Source organism: Diadema setosum, chromosome 15 (genome assembly GCF_964275005.1).
Source record: "Diadema setosum chromosome 15, eeDiaSeto1, whole genome shotgun sequence".
Taxonomy (NCBI): domain Eukaryota; kingdom Metazoa; phylum Echinodermata; class Echinoidea; order Diadematoida; family Diadematidae; genus Diadema; species Diadema setosum.
This window is the reverse complement of record NC_092699.1, coordinates 18,978,620-19,000,567: the sequence shown is the minus strand read 5'-3', so window position 1 is coordinate 19,000,567 and position 21,948 is coordinate 18,978,620. Positions and strand designations below refer to the sequence as shown.

General features: G+C 38.5%; 1 protein-coding gene across 1 annotated transcript in view; it reads right to left on the bottom strand.

Moving 5' to 3' along the window:
• Nucleotides 1-6,440: 6,440 nt before the first annotated feature.
• The window catches only part of LOC140238806 (uncharacterized), a 38,568-nt gene continuing 23,060 nt past the window's right edge, over nucleotides 6,441-21,948 (bottom strand). The window contains exons 10-14 of the mRNA XM_072318705.1: nucleotides 19,646-19,732; nucleotides 18,818-18,895; nucleotides 17,222-17,387; nucleotides 13,625-13,758; nucleotides 6,441-6,903 (exon numbers count right to left, since the gene is read on the bottom strand). Coding sequence (XP_072174806.1) covers nucleotides 6,493-6,903; nucleotides 13,625-13,758; nucleotides 17,222-17,387; nucleotides 18,818-18,895; nucleotides 19,646-19,732 — 876 coding nt within the window. The 3' untranslated portion in view covers nucleotides 6,441-6,492. The remainder of the gene's footprint in view (nucleotides 6,904-13,624; nucleotides 13,759-17,221; nucleotides 17,388-18,817; nucleotides 18,896-19,645; nucleotides 19,733-21,948) is intronic.

Below are 21,948 nucleotides of genomic sequence, written 5' to 3'. Positions count from 1 at the left end.
ATCAATCAATCAATCAATCAATCTCCTAGACGGTGCATTTTGTTTTACCTATTGTTGTGAACAAGCATTCATGAAAGTATTAACATACAAATAAGTCAATTATCAATATTGATATTACCTATTATTCCATCGTTTCGGCACAGTAATTGGCAGATATTATAAAGAAAATTGATCTAACGCGCTCGGTAGTTTGCGTTACACGATCTGTTAAACTGGTTTGCTGGACTTTGAATAGTCGAAAGTTGAAAGTTCATTTTACTCAACAACCCATACTCTGGCTTTCAGAGTCCAATTTAAAATCATATGTCACGTTATTACTTCAACAATACAGAGTTGCAAGTAACTTTAAGTTTATACAAACAACTATAATAAAGTAAATAAGAGTGAAATACGATTGGTGAACAGAAACAAAGAAGAATGTACAGAAACATATGCTTTATATAAACGATATAGTGAACAAGAAAGGAAGGAAAATATGACGACAGATGAGAGGGAGAGAGAGAGAGAGAGGGGATAAATAAAGAGTACGAGGTAACAGTAAGGACACAAAGCTGATGACAAATTCCTTGGACAAATTAACAAAAGAAATATGAGTAACATATAATTGAGAGAAAAAAAAAAGAGAAAATTAAAAAACATAAAACCGTACAGAAAAATGTGCACTTTTTCAAAAAATAAAATTTTGTGAAATTCTCTTTGTAATTTCCTTACATTGTTCTATGCATGTGACATTGTACATTGTAGTAGTCTTCTCATCAAGCAGTGACTGCACATAATTATACAGAGACTTGAAAAATTCATAACTTTTGAACAGATTGTGTGTTATTCCTCAAACTTTCACTGATGTGTTCTACTTATATTGCTGCATTCACTCAATCCACATGTATATGAAGGTGGACTTTTCCTTTAAATAGACCCTTCACCAGGGCCACATTTCATAAGAGATGTTAGGAGAGCCACTCTTGCTGGAATGGCAACTTCCGATAACAGCCAATCATGAAGCTGAATTCTTGTCATATATGGCATTAATTGCCATTCCATTAAGTGAGAGTTGCTATTACATCATCTTCTTATGAAGGAGTCCAGAACTGAATTAAACTGAATTGACAGGAAATGTTTCCTCTATTGGCAATTACCACAATTTTAATATTCACATGATTAGTAATGCTGCTGGAACCAAGAAAGAAATGCAATGAAGGCAAGTATATGTAGTGTTGTGAGAATTATTGACACAATCAATATGCTTTATTACACAGTTGGACGGAAAGTGAGTTTAACATGGTATACTCCATCAATCACACGGAAGAGACATATTCACCATGTAGGCCTACATGAAAGTTTACACAGTGCAAATCAGTTTGAAATAAATGCTCTTTAAGTGCTACACATATCTGGACAAATACAGCCCCATGTCACAAACACCTACACATGGAATTTGTTTATTTGTCTGCTTTGTTTGTTTGTTTGTCTTTTGTTTTTGTTTGTTTTTTGTTTCAGCACATTCATTAACATTCAAAATGAGGGGGAAAATCACATCCAGGTTGGAAGCTGTTCTTCAACATAAAATTTGACGAAATATTAGGCCTATGTGAATATTCAACTTCATATCAATGAATGACGAATTCTAAAAAATGAATGTCCTCACACACACACATGCACACACACACATACATATATATGCACAGATATATAGATCGACATTGGCTACAAAAGTTACTAGCATGTGTAAAAATGCTGTAAATTATCACTACCAGTACTTTTGACTCTTGATTGTATTTGCCTGAAGTTTTATACCTCAAGACGCTACACTGTAAAACAAATAGAAAGAATAAAAATAAAAGAAGCAATGATACACAGAAAACAATGTTGTTTGTGACCTGTCACCCCTACAGCCTGATAAACAATCAAACATTTATTTGTCGACTTTGGCACTTACTAAATGGTCCTCATTCTATGCCCACCATTATCATGATTTGCCCATAATCATCCCACCCCCCAACTCGGGTGGTCATAGAGAAACCATATACATATGCTTGTTAGAGATTCTTAGACACACCCCCTTAAGGATGGAAACTGGTTGGGATTTTGACCTCCTTTTTGTGGGCTTTTGGAAGGGGTGCCATCAAAATTACCCCCATCACAGGTTTTTGGAAAGGAAGCTAGCAAAGCAGTGTGCCATATATACATGCAGTACATGTGGCAAAATGTCCTGCGAAAAGAATGCCAGCCTGACATGATTTGTAGCAAAACATGCACAGTACTTATATTTGGGAAAATCAAATTAAACATCAAGAGGCCCCACTATCCCTATTTTGGAATTTTTCGGGGGTTTGAAACTAACCCTATTTGGGAACCTTTTTCAGGATTGTTCACAAAAGATTTGAAAACTACCCCTAATTGAACTATATTTAGGGAAAATAACTAAAAGAATGCCTTTTAAAAAAAATTTCCATGATTATTTTTTCCATGAATTGAACCCCTAAAACATACTCCTTTTCCCGAAAAAATTGTGAACATGCATGCAGTACAGATGACCACCTGATTTATTGTATTCCTACAAACTTCCAACAAATACGGTAAAACATGGTACAAATTGACCATCATCACAACGCATTCTTGAGAACAGGACCTATCAGTTTCAAAGTTCAAATGTAAACAAGCACACAGAAAAGTTATTGACTTTATTGCAGTAGGGCAATTTAGGCTGTCATAACTACATGTTTTGAAAAGTGTTACATTTTCAGACAAGTCCTACAATTTGGAATTCAGACAGGATGTATCTATGTCATCAAACATTGGCAAATGATTATGCCATTTTCACCTATATTACCTTACTTTGCCATTTCTCAGCTTTTTATGTCAGCAACTTTTATAATGACAGTTTCCTTATAATGCCCAATGTCATACTTACAGAACACAATCAATTATACAAGTATTGTAATTATGAAGTCAGTCATATAACACCAACTTACAAACAGTATTTACTGTCACAGTGGAGATTTTTGCGTGAGTAATTTTTCACACTTGGTCAGGTAAAATGAATTTTGCATGTCAGTGTTTCATTTCGCGGAATCAAGACATTATTTACTGGAACATATGGCAAGTAAAAATATTTATGTGATTTCATTTTTGTGCTAGTTTCTGTTCAAAATGCATGAAAATTTCCACACTGCAAAAATTTTCACTTTTACAGTACATTTTTGCATGTGAAGATGAGACCACTGGTTCCTTCAAACTCTCATATATTGTATTGGTAAACAAGTAAAGTTTATGACTTTCACTATCCATACATTAATGACAAGGCTTTCATCAAATATTACATCATGAAATATTGATCTCCAGCTAGTCAAAGGAAAAGGGAGATTGAAAAGAAATACAATTGTATCTGAATTAATGATTGAGAGTGGTTTTTAACCTCTTGAGACCACCATAGATATGCTTGCAGTTATTGAAAGAGTTATTCATTTCCCCTAAGAGAAATGTTGCAGCATTCATCCAATGACTAATGAACACTTGGCTTTGTAACATTATTTTCAGCATCATTAACCATGTTTTCTACAAATCATGAAGTCCTGTTTCATTTTTTCTTTCTTTGTTTCTTTTCAAGGTTCAGCTGTTCAAGCAAAAAAATTCACACGGAAATACTGGCTAACAGATATGCACTGCATCTCATTCTAACAGAGTCAGAATGAAAAGATGAATTCCAGAGTCTCCTGTTTTTACATCACATCACATGGAAATGTTAAGTGATTTTCTTTCTATCGAGAAGTATTATCACTTTAGAATGGCATACATGTTATTAACATCATTAACATAGTACTTGTGCCAGTCTGCACCTTCCAAAATAAACACATTTCTATGCCAGCACAAATAAGGATGACGGCAGTGAAACCTATGCAGATCAGCACAAGATAATAAAGTCAAAAGTGGTATCATACTATAATTGCTGAGAAAACATAGCAGAGAGCACCGTTTTGAATTCCATAAATCATGCAGCTGGCACCACTATCTCTTTAAATGAATGCTAACAAGACCAGGTATACCGTTGGAAAAAAAAATGTTGGTTTCTATCATTTTTTCATGTATTTTCACAGCCTTGCCTTTGAACATGAGCTATGAATGTTATTGAGCTTTGATATGACAAACGCCAAGATCACAGCTTTAATGATATAGAGCATCAGATTTACTGACATATAATTTTAGTAAAAAAAAAAAGTATATACAAAATACTTCTTCACGCCCCATGAGACAAAATCCAAGTTGATACTTGAAAAATTGGATCTGATTTTCTGATCTTCATGAGAAAGATTGACAGTGTTCACATTCATCTATTTAGAACCAAGCTAATTTGCCATCTTTCCTGCAGTGAAATGAATTTTTTAAATAATGTTTCCACAATTATACACATCAGTGATATACAAATTCTCCTTCTATGAGATCATGTACAAGTATATACTCTTGGATATTTTGTTCACATATAATCTATCCACAACATTTTATCACTGTACACACAGTCACAACATAATTTGGAAAATCTATTAAAGTTCTCTGGGGGTTTTTTTTCAAAGCATTTGGACTTATCACACATCTTTGGCATATCAATTCTTTTGTGTGGCTGGATGTTCACTGATAGAGGTGATAGATGGTATGGATGACCAAGGTGATATATGAGCACCACTTTGTGCAATTGTAAAATTGACAAAATTTAAGTTTACAAGGAATAAAGCTATGTTGCACAAACATTTGTTTAACTCTAGCTACATATATATGTGTGTGTGAAGTTTGCACCATAGCTTTAGCAATTTCTCTTTGGACTCAAAACTTGTCAAAATCTGGAAGAATGTGATAGATAGCAGTAAATAAACAATCATATAGCTTCACACACAGTGGACGGATGGCATTTGGAGTAACATCATTTACATACAAGACTAGAATACAAAATGTGACAAGCAAATTTTAGTCTACAACACTTATGTGTTTGGAATTGTTGCAATATGGACTCAGAAACCAGTGACAGAAGAAATCTTTAAAGAATTCAAGCCCAGTTATACATTGTCTGATAAGATAAAATCAGGTGAAAATTTAGGAAGTCATGAAATTATGAAGTTTCACCCATTTCTGCAGAAAATGACGAAAATGTAATGCTTCTGTTATTAAAGGGTAAAACATGATGTTATTACTGGTTGAATAACATAAGAATATTGATCACTAAGATATATTAGGATTTGAGACTGGGGCATAAATATGTTTGAATGAAAAACTGGAAATGTCAACAGGGGACAGGGGATGACATCATCACTTCACTATTTGCATATTCATATCGACTGTTCAAGAAGTGTTTCCTGAAAAATTAGCAAAACTTCAAAATGTCATAACTTCCCTATCATATTTTTTCATCTAATATTGATCCATTTTCATTGTCATGCTGGAAAATTTTACTACTTCTTTTCAGACTAACTTTCAACTGCACTGGAATTCCCCTTTAAGCAGTGCCAAAAGAAAAGAATTCCATTGAACCCACCTTTGTTGCTGTTACAGGTGGAATTAATGTACAGTGCTTGATGAAGAACCTGGCAGTGACTGACCATAGCAGTACAGATCAGAAGGCTCTTATTTACCAGGGAGGTGAGACATCTCACCATCCTGTAATTACCCAGGCACAGTATTCTTATGGTAGTGTAAATGTACAACATTATTCTGACTTAACACAGGATGGACATGTGGTGTGCTCAGAAATTTTGTCTGATTCCTCATACAAGCTCCCATTCAGAAATTGATTTACTGGTATGAAAAAATGAGGAATGAATACTGTATACCCAATATATTTAGTGAGTCTAAATTTTTGTGAATCAGGACTTCCCGACGAGTGGTTAAATTTGTAATTGTGGAGCACTGTACCGAACGGAGCAATGAATGCATGTATGTCACATTCATATCGGGAGCAGAGTCAATATCTTCACGTGTCTTTTAATTTCACAAACAGCACCTGACTCGCGAAATTTGCGAAAATAAAAGCCTCACGAAATATTTGGCGTATACAGTATATGCTTTCTGCTGGCATCTTGTTCTTACCATTATGTACCCATTTCCTAAGGAATACGTAAGCATTCATCAATACACTGTGTTGCTGGGAATTACATTGTTGGCCACTTCCTGCTATCAGACCTTCAAATTGAGTACACATATGAATAACAAATGAACTAGATCACCATGCAGAAATAAAAATGTGCTGTCTAGGTTCCTTGGTAAGTGCTGAAACTAACAGTAAACAAATACATCTATTAGCAAACATTGTCATATCCAGTGGGTGAAATCCTTTGCCTTTTGATAAAATCATTGGAATGCTACAAAAAACATTTCACAGGAGTAGTCAGTTTAATAGCAGCCTTTCCATCGAAGAGATACTGTTTAATCCCACATTGTGGTCCACATGTAAACTGGGGGAAACTTTCACACACTTATATTTTCTCTACACAGCTTGAATATGACACCTTAGTCGGTTTTTATTTGCATCTTCAGTTCTTTTCTCCCTAGGACAGCTGCGATGCGATGTCTGCTGTCCGCCAGGCTGCCCCCACCACCACCACCTCCCCGAGTCACTGGCGACTTGGTCATGGTGAAACTGGCTGTGCGCTCACTTTGGGGTGCGTTACCAACGCTGCTCTTCCTCTTCCCAGTATTGGGTCCTGCAGGGGGATTAGACTTTGGGCTGGAGGGGTGCATGGGGACCTGTGAGGAAGGGGAGGAGGGGAATCTATGGCTGCTCTCCCGGCCGGAGCTGTTGTTGGCGATCTCCGAGCCCCGGTGGTGTACCAGGAGCTGCTCCTTGGCTCTGCTGAGGGCTTCAGTCAACTCATAGCGCTCCTCACATTCACGGTGGACTGTTTCCTGCAGAAATGCAATCTGTGATGCAGAAAGGCCACAGAACAGGTTAAAACATTAGTTTTGTTAGATATCAACCTAATATAATTGGATAATTAGTAAATGGCACAAGTAATACATACTTCACTTATTAGAATAAAGTAATAGGGTAGAGGGTGAATATCATCGTCATAGAATTGAAAAGTATATGTATATACTAAATTGATTACCTAATCAAAACTTAAAGGCTTCTTCACAACTGGTCAATATTAACAGAAAGGAAAATAATATAGTGAAATTTCTGGATGTAAATAATAACTAAAACAACGGCGTAAATCCGTACTGAGGAGTGGGGGGGATGATTGCCGATAGTCACCATCACCACGATTACAAGCCCATCCTACCGGACCGGCGCATTGCCCCCCCCCCCCCCCCCACACACACACACACACACACACTTTACAGGGATCAAATGTCCCACTCTTTTCCATGCAAAGTGGGAGGGAAGTGGCAGCAAAAATATGACGACTTTTTGTTCTTGTTTTTGTTTGTTTGTTTTTCCTTGTCAGCCGACTTTCAAAAACGTAGCGCAGCCCTGAATAATACCCAAATAAATTCAATAAAATGCTAATAAGGATATCCATTTCTTGAATAACGTAGTAGATATTTTCCTGTAGCTATTAATAAATTGTATTCTTCAACTTTCTTGATTTAAGTCAGTAAATCAATCATCACAGGGGCATCGTTCTGTTTTAATGATGGGGGGTAGGGGAGGGACTTTGACTTTGAATATCTGTGCGAGGGAGCGGAGCGGCCTAGCGGGGGGAGGGTGTGGGAGGGGGGTATCCCCCTCCCACACGAGGAAAATTGGGCATTTTCAGACCTCAAATTCAGTGATCTGGTGCACACTTTTGGTGAAATTTGGGATTTTTTCCTATAAAAAAACAAGTAAGAAAAAGAAATATTCATAGATAATTGAATTACTACATCGTGGTATTTCAGCTCTTGCTCCGCCTGTGCGACATCACTGTGAAGGCCTAAATAGTGGGGCCTATCACCGGCGTAGCCAGGATTTGATCTTAGGGGGAGCGATTAGATGCGAAGGAGCGATGCGAGCGAGGGGGAGGGTGTGGGAGGGGGGTTTCCCCCTCCCACAGCGAGAACTTTTGCATATTGATGTTGTAAATGGTGCAATTTGATTCATTTTTTTTTCCAGCGATCTGGTACACACTTTTGGTGAAATTTGGGATTTTTTTTCCTATAAAAAACAAGTAAGAAAAAGAAATATTCATAGATAATTGAATGACTACATCGTGGTATTTCAGCTCTTGCTCCGCCTGTGCGACATCACTGTGAAGGCCTAGATAGTGGGGCCTATCACCGGCGTAGCCAGGATTTGATCTTAGGGGGAGCGATTAGATGCGAAGGAGCGATGCGAGCGAGGGGGGAGGGTGTGGGAGGGGGGTTTCCCCCTCCCACAGTGAGAACTTTTTGCATATTGATGTTGTAAATGGTGCAATTTGATTCATTTTTTGTTTTGCGTGTTCTATCGACTTGAAACAGTCCAACATGTTTAAGGTAGCAGTACATTTTATGTAGATTATTATTGAACAATTTTGCCTATAAAATGGGAGAGAAACTTCTTGTCTTAATTCTTACACTGAAGATCATGAACGCGATCATGAAAATTTTGACATTGTACAGTCCAAAAGCGGCCGTTTGTAGCTAATTTTTTTTTTTTTTTCGCTTTGGAAATTAAGGGGGGCGCACCGGGCGCATTTGCTGGCAATTTAATACTGGCAGCAACAATAGGAGAATGGCATAACGATTAAATGCGAGCGAGCGAAGCGAGCGAGCTTGAAAATTTTGACATTTTACAGTCCCAAAACTGCCGTTTGTAGCTACATTTTTTCGCTTTGAAAATTAAGGGGGGGGGGGGGGGACACCGGGCGCAACTGCTGGCAATTACCCGGCAGCAACATCAGGAGAATAGCATAGCGATTAATATAATGCGAGCGAGCGAAGCAAGCGCGCTTGAAAATTTTGACATTGTACAGTCCCAAAACGGCAGTTTGTAGCTATATTTTTTCGCTTAGGAAATTAAGGGGGGTGGGGCGCACCGGGCGCAACTGCGGACAATTACTGGCAGCAACATCAGGAGAATGACCTAACGATTAAATGCGAGCGAGCTTGAAAATTTTGACATTTCACAGTCCAAAAACTGCAGTTTGTAGCTATATCTTTTTCGCTTTGAAAAAATAAGGGGGGGGGGGCGCACCGAGCGCAACTGCTGGTAATTACCCGGCAGCAACATCAGGAGAATGGCATGACGATTAAATGCGAGCGAGCGAAGCGAGCGAACTTGAAAATTTTGACATTATACAATCCAAAAACTGCCGTTTGTAGCTGTACTTTTTTCACTTAGGAAATTAAGGGGGTGGGGGCGCACCGGGCGCAACTGCTGGCAATTACCCGGCAGCAACATCAGGAGAATGGCATGACGATTCAATGCGAGCGAGCGAAGCGAGCGAGCTTGAAAATTGTGACATTTTACAGTCCAAAAACTGCTGTTTGGTTAATAGGTCTGAACCATTAATCTAAAGCAATGTTCATTAGATTAAAGGCGGTACTTGCATAAATTATGGCAAAATATGGGAATCGACACCCGTTCCTTTTGTTTTGTGTTTTTTTTTTTCTGGAGGCAAACGAATTATACTAACTGAGCAAATATGAGCCAATATGGAGAGGGTAAATGCGTTGCAATTCCTACGACTGAAACTCGTACAAGGCTGTTAACGAACTCGTTTGTTATCTAGATCTTTGGGTAACTCATGCGGAGCTCGACGTGAGTCGTATCGCGCTCGGCATGGTGCACTCGTTCACGCCTACGTCCATGGCCCTACAGACTGTGTTGCATCAAGGAGGTGGGAAGAGCACCTCCCTGGTTGAATGCAGCTGGTTGCCATCTGGTAGTGTGGCTACGATAGTAGTTCAACATCCGAAGCATGCATTACGGTCGATATTGCTTTACATGCATTCAGTGGCGTATCTAGGGAAAACGGCGCCCGGGGCAAGCGAGAAAATTGCGCCCTTAATTTCTGAAAAAGTGTTCAACCCCAACCCCATCCCGGTAGGGACTTTAAACAAAGTCCACATGATATGCTTTTTCAAGCACTTAAAAGGGGTCATTTTGAGGGTGATTTAAATGTAATGAATTTTGATAAATTTTGGCGAGCGAGCGCAGCGAGCGAGCCGAAAATTTTTGTATTTCAGCTTACAAAAATGGAATTCTTGTCATTTTTTGCTTATTAAATCTTACAATTCTAATCAAGATATAGTGACGGCCTTATAGATAACGATTTATACCAACAAGCTGAGGACTTTAAAAAATACCCTAAATTAGTACGCGCGAGTGAGTCGAAACTTGTATAGGCCTATTTCCGCATTATCATCACGTTTTGTTCTTATCTCTTTTTTTTTCTTTGATAAATGTTGGCGAGCGAGCGCAGCGAGCGAGCTGAAAATTTTCGTATATCAGCTTACAAAACATGGAACTCTAGTCATTTTTTGCTTATTACATCTTACAATTTTAATCAAGATATAGTGACGGCCTTATAGATAACAATTTATACCAACAAACTGAGGACTTGGAAAAAATACTCTAAATTAGTACGAGTGAGTGAGCCGAAATTTGTATATTTCCGCGTCATCATTACGTTTTGTTCTTATCTTGTTTGATTCGGTTTTTTTTTTGCGCCCCCCCCCCCCCCCCCGTATGTTCGAAACCGTTGGCGCCTTCTTTTAAACCAATTGGCGATCGCTTCAGAACGAAACAAATTGCAGCCGCTGCTCCATGAAACATTTTGCCTGCTAAATATAAAATGACATGTGTGAACACAATAGACATTGTCATTTTGTCCGCGTCATCATCACGTTTTGTTCTTACCTTCTTTTTTTATATAGATTTGGGCGAGCGAGCGCAGCGAGCGAGCCGAAAATTTTTGTATTTCAGTTTACAGAACATGGAATTCTTGTGTGAATGCAATGAAAATTGTCATTTTGTCCGCGTCATCATCATGTTTTGTTTTTATCTTCTTTGATTTGGTTTTCTGCCCCCCTCCCCCCCCCCCCCCTTCCGGGCGAGTTTCTTCTTCTTCTGTTATTTTTTAATTTTTTTTTCTTCTTCTTCGTTTTTTTTTTTTTTTGCGCCCCCAAGGAGTGGCGCCCGGGGCACGTGCCCCCTTGCCCCCCTTGCCCCCCCCCCCCCCAGATACGCCACTGCATGCATTGGTGTGCGAGAGGAAGTACACGAGCGCTGCTAGCACTGTTCAGCAGTATATGCTCTCGTCACGAGGCGGGCGTGCGAACGTCATGGCTCATGCATTACAGTATGTAGCCTATAACCTAGGTGGGGATGCAGCTGGTCTGATGCGACGAGACTACGAACAGTGGATGCGCGCGAATACACCGCCTATGATCCAGTTGTTTGTCGTTGTTTTCTTATTTTTTTAATCGGTGGCAGTCTTCTTATACGAAAAAAACAACAAAAAACTGCCACCGATCGTGGCGCCTAGCGGACGCGGTAGATGCGTCCACTGTTCGTAGTCTCGCCGCATCAGATGTATCGCTTGGCAAAGACAATTATCTTGCTGCATCATACGTTTAGCTTAACAGCAAATTACAAAAACAATAATTGCATTCTCCGCCTAGATTATAGGCTATGCAATAATCCATCATGCTGAAATCAATATCACCACATTTCTTTTTGTTTGTTTGTTTGTTTTTTTTTTGTTCCTACATCTTTTTCTTGGGAGAATTTCAGGGGGGGATATTTGTACAGGCCATCCCCCCCTCCTTCAAAAGTGGGGGGGATATATCCCCCCCATCCCCCCCGGGATTTACGCCCATGAACTAAAATGATAACAACACTGCATTTTGATGATAACAAGACCTGGGACTATAAATGTCTGACAATAACATATCTAGAAGCAGTAGATGAAATAAAGTATTAGGATTACATATTCGACAGGTACATCTGTGTTTAGATATGTCTGTTATACAGTAGGGGAGCTGGTTAAACAATGCACTGACATAATAAATTCTACATCTATCTCACTCACTAAAGCTGCATGATGACTCCGTGCCCACCTTAAGATGCATAACAAACATAACAACACTCCAGTCTGTATATCAAAACTGTCATCCACTGGAGAAACTGTTCTAGGACATCTATAGACAATAATTATGATGTTTTATTATTTCAGAGGGTGTTTCATAAAGGATTTATAATTAACCTCAGAGTCAAGATCGATTTATACATTATGGTATGCCATTTTCTGTTAAGTTTAAACAAATATTTTCACGATCCACATCAAATCTTTATCAATATTATGATCATGATTGTAGAAAAATTTCTTTATCACTTATTTTACTCTGTATATTACTGGCCGCATGGAAAAGTCTCAAAATTTTCATTTTCATTTGGGAGTTGAAATATCACTGTAGACTCACACATCATACCATCATTTTCATATTGAATCTAACTTTAAGATTATCTTAGATACTTTGTGAAACACCCCAGGATCCATAGAGTGGCATATCAAAACAAGGAAAAGTAGAAATTACGCGGTGCGTAATATATGTCCCCGCCGGAAGTAGCATTTTGTAGCAAAATGTGCAATATAGGTAAAAAATCAAGGTCAAAGGTCAAAGAAGTCAAAGGTCAAAATTCTGTGTAAAAGTTTTGAAGCCCTCACCTAGTGCCATCACATAAAGCAAACGGAATCGAAATCGAGTTAGAAATGGCGAAGGAGTAGCATTTTGTAGCCAATGTACAATACAGGTCAAAAATCAAGGTCAAAGGTCAAAGAAGGCAAAGGTCAAAATTCTGTGTAGAAGTTTTGAAGCCCTAGCTCACCTAGTGCCATCACATAAAGCAAACGGAATCGAAATCGGGTTAGAAATGGCGAAGGAGTAGCATTTTGTAGCAATATGTACAATATAGGTCAAAAATCAAGGTCAAAGGTCAAAGAAGGCAAAGGTCAAAATTCTGTGTGGAAGTTTTAAAGCCCTCACCTAGTGCCATCACATAAAGCAAACAGAATTGAAATCGGGTTAGAAATGGCGAAGGAGTAGCATTTTGTAGCAAAATGTACAATATAGGTCAAAAATCAAGGTCAAAGGTCAAAGAAGTCAAAGGTCAAAATTCTGTGTAGAAGTTTTGAAGCCCTCACCTAGTGCCATCACATAAAGCAAACGGAATCAAAATCGGGTTAGAAATGGCGAAGGAGTAGCATTTTGTAGCAAAATGTACAATATAGGTCAAAAATCAAGGTCAAAGGTCAAAGAAGTCAAAAGGTCAAAATTCTGTGTTGAAGTTTTGAAGCCCTCACCTAGTGCCATCACATAAAGCAAACGGAATCGAAATCGGGTTAGAAATGGCGAAGGAGTAGCATTTTGTAGCAAAATGTACAATATAGGTCAAAGGTCAAGGTCAATGGTTACAACTGAAATTCTGTGTAGAAGTTTCAAAGCTCCCATGTAGTGCTATCATATAAAGCAAACAGAATCAAAATTGGCTCATAAATGACAGAGAAGTAGCAAATTTAACATTTTGATCACACACGGACGCATACACGGACGGATGCACGGACGCACGGACGGACGCACGGACGCACGGACGGATGCACAGACACACACACGTACGGAGCCCGTTTCATAGTCCCCTGCTCGAACTCGTTCGGCGGGGACAACAAATCCTCACCTCTTCTTTGCTCTGATTCAACTTCCTCTCCAATTCTTTCTTATCTTGCTGCGCCGAGGCGAGATCCTGCTCAGCCTCTCTCAGCTCTGCCTTCACAGTCCGCAGCTCATCTTCATTCTCCCTGTCTTCTTGTGCTGCAAAATAGTCACACATCCACAGCATTTGTCACTTTCTAACATTCTCATGGGATGTACTGTAAAAGTGGTTTCTTTCGCGTACAGATACTTTCGCGGTTTCCATGGATGCCGACTTTTTCGTGTGTGTTTAAATTCGCGGTAGGCAAAATCTGTGAATTCACAGTCGGCAAAAACTGTTTTATTTTGCACATGAAAACCCAAACTATAATCAAATTATTCTTTTATTTATCAAATAGAAATTAGAATTAAAGGCAGGCTTACCTGAAATCCCGTCTCTCGAGTACTTTATAACATGCTTGTACCTACATTGCGCGGTGTCGCTGTGTGTGTGTTGAGCATCAATAGACTCAATGCCCGGAATTTCCGTGTGTGCATGTGCACAATAGCGTTGTAACAAGCGGTGAGTTCAAAACATTTTCGCGTGATGTTAAATTCGCGGTTCAACCTCAAAGCGCGAAAATAAAACCACCACGAAAGAAACCACTTTTACAGTATTCAGAATGAAGCATTTGTTGAGATTCTCCCCTTTACACACAAAATTGGCTTGCAAGATATATCTATCAATTTGTCCATCATTTTCTGAAAATGTAATGTACAGTGCACTCCCGTCATAACGAACACGGTTATAAGGAAATTCCGGTTACAACGAAGGAAAAATTCAGGCTGCAGCATTATCCACTCTATGTATTTTTATTGTTTATTTGTTTGGTTATGACGAGATTTCATAACGAACTAGAAATGTCGCTTTGGCGACTGGTATGCCTCCGCCATAATGCATGATTTTCCCAATAGGTCTAGATAGTACATGTGGACAATGTGTGATTACATTTTCACAAAATTGGCAAAATATTGAAATGACAAGTTTGTCACAAATGTGTTGAATGTTCACCTTCCTTGACCTAGGTTTAATTGGATGAATAGGAGAGCATGTATCTAGGGATTTAAGGACTTTTAACTCGACTTTGACCCATTCATACATTTAGGCATTCAGTAATTTTCAAGGTACAGGTGTGGAGAAAAAGTGCAATTTCTGAATTGAATAGTAAATTGTTACCATTTTCATCTGGCCCTTGACCCTAAAATTGATAAGATAATCACTTTCAGGTAGAACATGCATAATATGTACTAAGTTTCAAGATAACTTGAGCCACTTCCGAGATATGGAGGAAAAAGTTAGTTCAGCACTTTCACTTGATCTTTGACCTTTTGACCTTTGAGGCAAAAAAAGAAGAAAAAAAAACTTTCCAGAGAATTTCTATTAGGTTACACATGTATGCATACACCAAGTGTAAAAAAAAAAATAACCCTGCTGGCATTGCATGATAGGAGGGAAATAGTAAAATTTTGAAGTGTTGCACTTGACCTTTGACCCCTGACCTTTGACCCCATGAACCTCATGAACCCCATGAAATATACTATGTTCTATGAAGATACCTTGAACAATTTTCCAAGGTATGGAGAAAAAAAAAAAAGAAGTTTTAATATTTTTACTTGACCTTTTGACCTTTGACCTCATGACCCAAACTTTCACCAGAGAATCTTGATTGGGTAATACATGTATACACTAAGTTTCAAGAAAATATCTTCACGTATGTATTCAATAGATATGGTGGAAATAGTGAAATTTTATGTATTTGACCCTGACCTTTTGACCTTTGACCTTTGACCTCATGACCCAAACTTTCACCAGAGAATCTTAATTGGGTAATACATGTATACACTAAGTTTCAAGAAAATATCTTCAGGCATTCAATAGATATGGTGGAAATAGTGAAATTTTATGTATTTGACCTTGACCTTTTGACCTTTGACCTTGAGCATGTGCACCCAAAAGTTGATAGGCACAACTTCACCCCCTAATACACATACATGCCAAGTTTCATTAGGATACCTCAACAGGTTTCGATAGTTACCTTGTCCACAAAATTCATTACGGACGGACGGAAGGACGGAAGGACGGACGGACGGACGGAAGGACGGACGGACGGACGGACAACCCGAAAACATAATGCCTCCGGCACCACTTCGTGGCGGAGGCATAAAGAAAACTGCCAGTCTCAAGGACTTCGTTATAATGGGAGTCCTACTGTATTCTGTGTTGGAAGAGCATACGTGAAATGATTAACAATGATATGAATGAAAAACCTACACTTACAGCATGGTGTTTTCCCATTTCGTCGCCGGTCACACGAACCGACGAATCACTCGATTTTGGGTCAAATTTTCGATTTTGAGATTTTCAATCATTTCGATAGTAGACATTCCATACTACATATTCTGAAATTCTCAGTGTGTAATTCGGTGTAATTTTTACGTAGTTATCACTTTTGTAGAAGTATGTAATTCCATTTGTGAAAATTATTTGTTTTCCCCATAGACGCGTGTGTTAAACAATCAGGCGACTCGACGGTTCGGTGACCGCGCGTACTAGTACGCGCGGTCACCGAACCGACGAATCAGTGCGCATTGACTTGCGTGTAGTTTTTGAGATTCAACAGTTCATTGACCGCGCGCACAGTGCGCGTACTATGTAATACATGCGTTGACAATGACAACGCTCAATGTACATGTACATATGGACACACATGGAAAATGACAACGTTCTTTGCAGACCGGAAATACATGCATGCAGCTCTTTGACGATTTCCCGCTTATTTGTTAACAATACAATTCGATAAAAACTTCACAAGTTAGAGCAAGAATTGAAGTCTGATGTACTACAAAAATAATTGGAAATTATAGACATGAAAGTGTAGCAACCATAAGTCAAAAATGGGTTAACTTCAAACACGATTTTCTCGAATTGTCATTCTTACGCAAACCTGAGGGATTCGTCGGTTCGTGTGACCGGCGACGATTTGTTCACTCCCTCATTCTCTTTTTTCTTTCTTGCATAGACTATATCACATACTGCTCAAATCCTTTAGTTTCTATAACATGCAGAATCAAATGGAAAGGTCATTTATCAACTCCTTGTAGGTGCAGCATATAACAATACAAAGAACTTGTTGAAATACTATTGTAAAAGTAAGAACCATGATACACATTCATACATTCTTGAATTTAGACAGTGTAAGCCACTCAGTCACACATACTTAGTAGATTTCATAGTTCATTAATTCATTCATAAACTGCTGCTCACCATAATAAAAAACTAGAAGAAATAAAACGTTGAATCAAGTGGCAGTCGTTTGCATTTGCTGATCAAGTGTCCATGCAAAAGTAAATCAAATGTAACATCCGATATGCTAATGTGTGGAGTAAATGCTCAAAAAGAGTACTGGTATTTAGTCTGGGAAATTTCTCTTTCAAAATCTGATACACACAGGAGCATACTAAGGTAGATCAGACTATCCAACGACAGAGATGCATCATCATTAACCTGTTGCATACTGAATTCTGAAATCCCCATAGACTTAATACACAGACCACCAGGTTCCCATATGGAATTGGTTAATACCTTGATGTTTGTTAAGTTCAGCGATAACCCTCTTCAGACTCTCCACCTCCTCTCTCAAGGCCCTCTCCTGCCCTGCAGCCAGCTCTCTGGTCTCACTCAGCTCCCTTTCCACTCCCTCCAGCTTGGTCCTCATCGACTCTCGGTCTCGCTGGAGGCTGCTCTTCAACTATTTTTGGACACACACACAAAAAAAGAGAAGGATGAATAGACTCTACAGAATTGTCTTGCACACACCCACATGGGTGAAATATCTTCTCTGAAGCTTGTGGTAAATGGAATCTGGATAGCATAAACAAAGAATTTGATCATCCACAGAAGTAAACCGAACAAAGTAATTTGTCCTGTTTTGATATAATTATGGAGATTTGTTTGAAAACACTCATGTTGGTTCAGATAGATAATGAACAGGGAAAGTTTCAGTTGTCTTGACATGTACAAACCATGACCCTTAAAGCAAGAGATTAAGCAGATGGGTAAAGATATGAGGTATGAGTTTTTCTTCAATATTTCTGCCATCTGTACAAATGAAATTTGTAAGATCGCAACTGTTGATCTAAATTTGTAACAAGCATGTCGAAGAAAAAAGAAATCGACATGTTTGTTACAAATGTAGATTAGCAGTTGCGATCTTACAAATTACACTTGTACAGAGGGCAGATAAATTGAAAAAAAAACAAAAAAAAACAAAAAACAAAAACAAACTCATACCTCAGCCATAAACTTGTTACTGCCAAAATCATGTAGTCAAGTACTTTATTGTATTAAAGTATGGAAATGAATGGAATAGCTGCTTGAAAATCCCAGCAATATCAGACCAATGTGAAGAAGATTATGACAACTTGGACGTCAGCGTGTCAGATAGTGTCCTGTGTGCATCTTAATATGCCACGGTTGAATGAATGAGATGTCACTCAGATTTCATTCCATGTTTGTTTCAATCAAAGAGCGTCACTCAATCCACTTTATTTTTGACATACATGATTTTCTTTCTTCATAATACTGCACTGAGATGAATTAACAATACCTGCTTGCACTTCTTCTTACACAGAGCAAGTTATTGCCAACTGCTTATCATAAAAACAAATTAACTTCATATGTTTGTCATTTAGTGTGTAAGAAACAAGGGGTGAAATCCAAATGATTTTACATTCGCTCGACCTCAGTTTGAGATACCAGAATACTTTCATCAATGTAAAATCAATGACTTCTATTTGGCTAGTATGACTACTGTAAAAGTGGAAATTTTCGCGGTGTTGAAATTTTCGCGCATTTCACGCAACCAGAAACAAGCGCGGAAATAAAAGCACGCGAATATTTTTGCATGCCGTATGTTCCAGAGGTTGATATCTTGATTCCGCGGAATTAAAAACACTCGAAACTCTTTTCATCTGGCCAAGCGCGAAAAATTAGTCGCGTGAAAATATTCACTTTTACAGTATAACATCTATTTGAATTTGCTTAAACTGAAGTGAACTGTTTTTTTTTTTTTTAATGATTTTTGTGAGTGAGGTCATAATTAATGCCCCATTCATAAGTATTGCACTCATTAACAAACTAAGGGTCATCCAATCAAATGAGAAGTCATAGGATGATTACCTTGGCTTCAGCACTTTCCAGCTCCTGCTTGTACTTTAGGATCAGTTCATCATGTCGCTGCTTTTGGATTTCCAGTTCCTTCATGAAGGCAAAATGAGAGAGTCGAGAGTAGTGGCAGACAAGCAAACATCACAATCATCAAGTGTGTGTTCCTCCCCAGAGACCTATACCCCATTTAATAGACAGCATTCAAACAAAATTCTAAACTCCATGAAGGAATCTCTGAGTGGGGGCACTTCTCTCTCCCCCCCCCCCTTTTTTTTATGTGAGTTGTGTGAGTGATGTGTTGATTGGAATACTGTGTTCCAGGAGAGGGCAGCCTCTCTTTTTGTGCACCACTCTTATTTGCAGGTTTCATTCCTAAAGATGGGGCAGACTCTGTATTTTTGTTTTTCTACACATGAAAGAAAAGAGAGGGGGCTGTTTGTAGGAACACATGCACTGCCTCTTCTATATGTTGGCTCTGCCAGTTGTTGTTGCTGTTGTCGTTGTTGTTGTTGTTGTTGTTGTTGTTGTTGTTGTTGTTGTTGTTGTTGTTGTTGTTGCTGTTGTTGCTGTTGTTGTTGCTGCTGCTGCAAGTAGTAACATATAGCAGAATGGTGCTGGTGGTAGTGGTCAACATTGTCAAGGTAGCATGAGAGTGACAACAGAAATTATTATGATTGACCATCCTCTAGGTGCTGAAATAAAATACATCACACAGGGTAGAGTCTGTCATGACTATCAGAATTAGTTTTGCTACCAGACTCCACTCATCATTACCAGCACTCAAGTTTGAAGGCACATTTTGGTGACATGCACTATCACTCTCACTGGCGATTTACTCACCACTTCAAATGATTTCTGAAGTTTCTCCTCCAAGCTGGCCATCTCATCTGCATGTCTTTGCCTTTCTTTGCTCATGGCTTCATTCAGCTGGAGGATAAAGGGTAAGATAAGTAAGGCGTCAGGGAATTAAGTCACTGGCGTTCTTCGCCGTTCTTCGCCCGTTCTGAACGTCCATTGTTCTCCGTACCGCTAAGTCGAACGCGAGATCACGGGGCAATTGGATGCGCAACAAAGGGCTTTCGTTCCGCCGTGCGATTACTCAACGAGGCACTTCTAGAACAGGGCTATTTAGGGGAAGCCTGGAACGCCATTGAACACGTCAATACGCGATTGAATCTCCGTCATTTATTCTCGGATACACTGACGGAGAAAAGGCTCTCTGGGACAAATAGCCGTTTGCAAAAACAGGACGCAAAAAAGCTTAACATTGTTAATTCACAAGCGTTTTCCCTCTGTTTTCGTGCGTGTATGTTTTCGTTTTGATCGCAGTTTTAGTGACATATGAGTAATGATAATATCACAGACAAGAATTTCAGGAAAACTACTTTCATCTTGATGGTGATTTTGTATATCACGCATGTCCTTGCTTTTACGTTCGAAGGTAAATGACAATAACATTCAGCTCCGGAAGATGTTATCAATATCGAATGATCTATCTGACGTTCGAAAATTAGTAAGAATAATATTCAACTCTGTATCCGATGATCAAATAAATGTCGGGTTTTTTTATGTTTACTTTTGAAAGTAAATGGCAATAACATTCGGCTCCGGAAACTGCTAAAATAAATGTCAGACGATTGCTTTTACGTTCGGAAGTGAATAGCAGTAATATTCTGCTCCATACGATGCTGAAATAACTGTCGGATGTTTGCTTTTAAATTTCGAAATGAATAACAGTAACATCAAGCTGCGTGCGATGGTAACATTAATGTTTGATGTTTGCTTTGACGTTCGGAAATGAATAACGATAATATTCAACTCCGTACGATGATGAAATAAGTGTGTGGTGTTTGCTTTTATGTTCGAAAGTAAATAGGAATAACATTCAGCTCAAGAAGATGCTAAAATGTCGAATGATCCCTTTGACGTTCGGAATGAATATCAATAATATTCGATTTTGTACGATGATCGAATAAAGTCGGATGATTGTTTTTACTTTCGAAAGTAAATATAGCAATAACATTCATCCCCGGAAGATACCCAAATAAATGTCAGATGATTGTTTTACGTTTGGAACTGAATAGCAGTAACATTCTGCTCCATGCGATGCTAAAATAAATGCTAAATATTTGCTATTACATTTCGAAATGAATAACAGTAACATTCAGCTGCGTTTGATGGTAACATAAATGTCTGATGTCTGCCCTGACGTTCAAAAATGAAAAACGGTAACATTCGGCTTCGTAAGATGCTAAAATAATTGTCAGATGATTCATTTCCCTTTCGGAAGTGGACAGCAATAACATTCGATTCCGTACGATAATAAAATAAATGTCGGATGTTTGCTTTTAAATTTGGAAATGAATAACGGTAATATGCTGCTCAGTTAGATGCTAAAATAAATAGCGGATGATGGCTTCACGTTTGGAAATGAACAAGGATAACATTCAGCTCCGTAAGATGCTGAAATGAATGTCGGTTGTTTGCTTTTACATTTGAAAATGATAAACGGTAACGTTCAGCTCCGTAAGTTGATAAAATACTAATAAATTTTAGATGATTGTGTTCACAATCAGAAATGAATAACGGGTCTTTACCATGGTAAAACAAATTCCAAATGTTTACAAATGTCTGCAAATGCTCCCACTTTTTCATTTCAAGCGTAAGTTTTGACCACCTAAATAGGCATCAACTTTTATGATTTGATTTTTCTTATGTCTTTCTAGATTTTCTTTTCGGGCCACCAATAAATAAAAATCAATAAATTTAGTGTGGAGCCCTGTCTTTGTTCATGTGATTTTTTTTCCCCATGAAGGGATGAGTCAGTGGGACCTTTCCTCGGTTAGTTAGATCTTGGAAAATATTAGTCGAAAATTGACTGTTTTTTAGGCGGAAATAGAGATACGATGTAGAATCATGACGCCGCAATGATTCCAAAATGTTCTTTGACTGAGGCCGTGTAGTCCGTATGACAGCTAGCAGACAGATCCCCGCGCATAAATATAACTATGAAGTATTTAGTTTATTTTCCGTGAATTTATTATAATCGAAACAGTGATATTGCAAAAATGAAGGCGCAAAATATTCATATGTTCAAAACAGCAACGACAATTTCGTCAGTGTTCCAAGGCTGTGGCCACAAT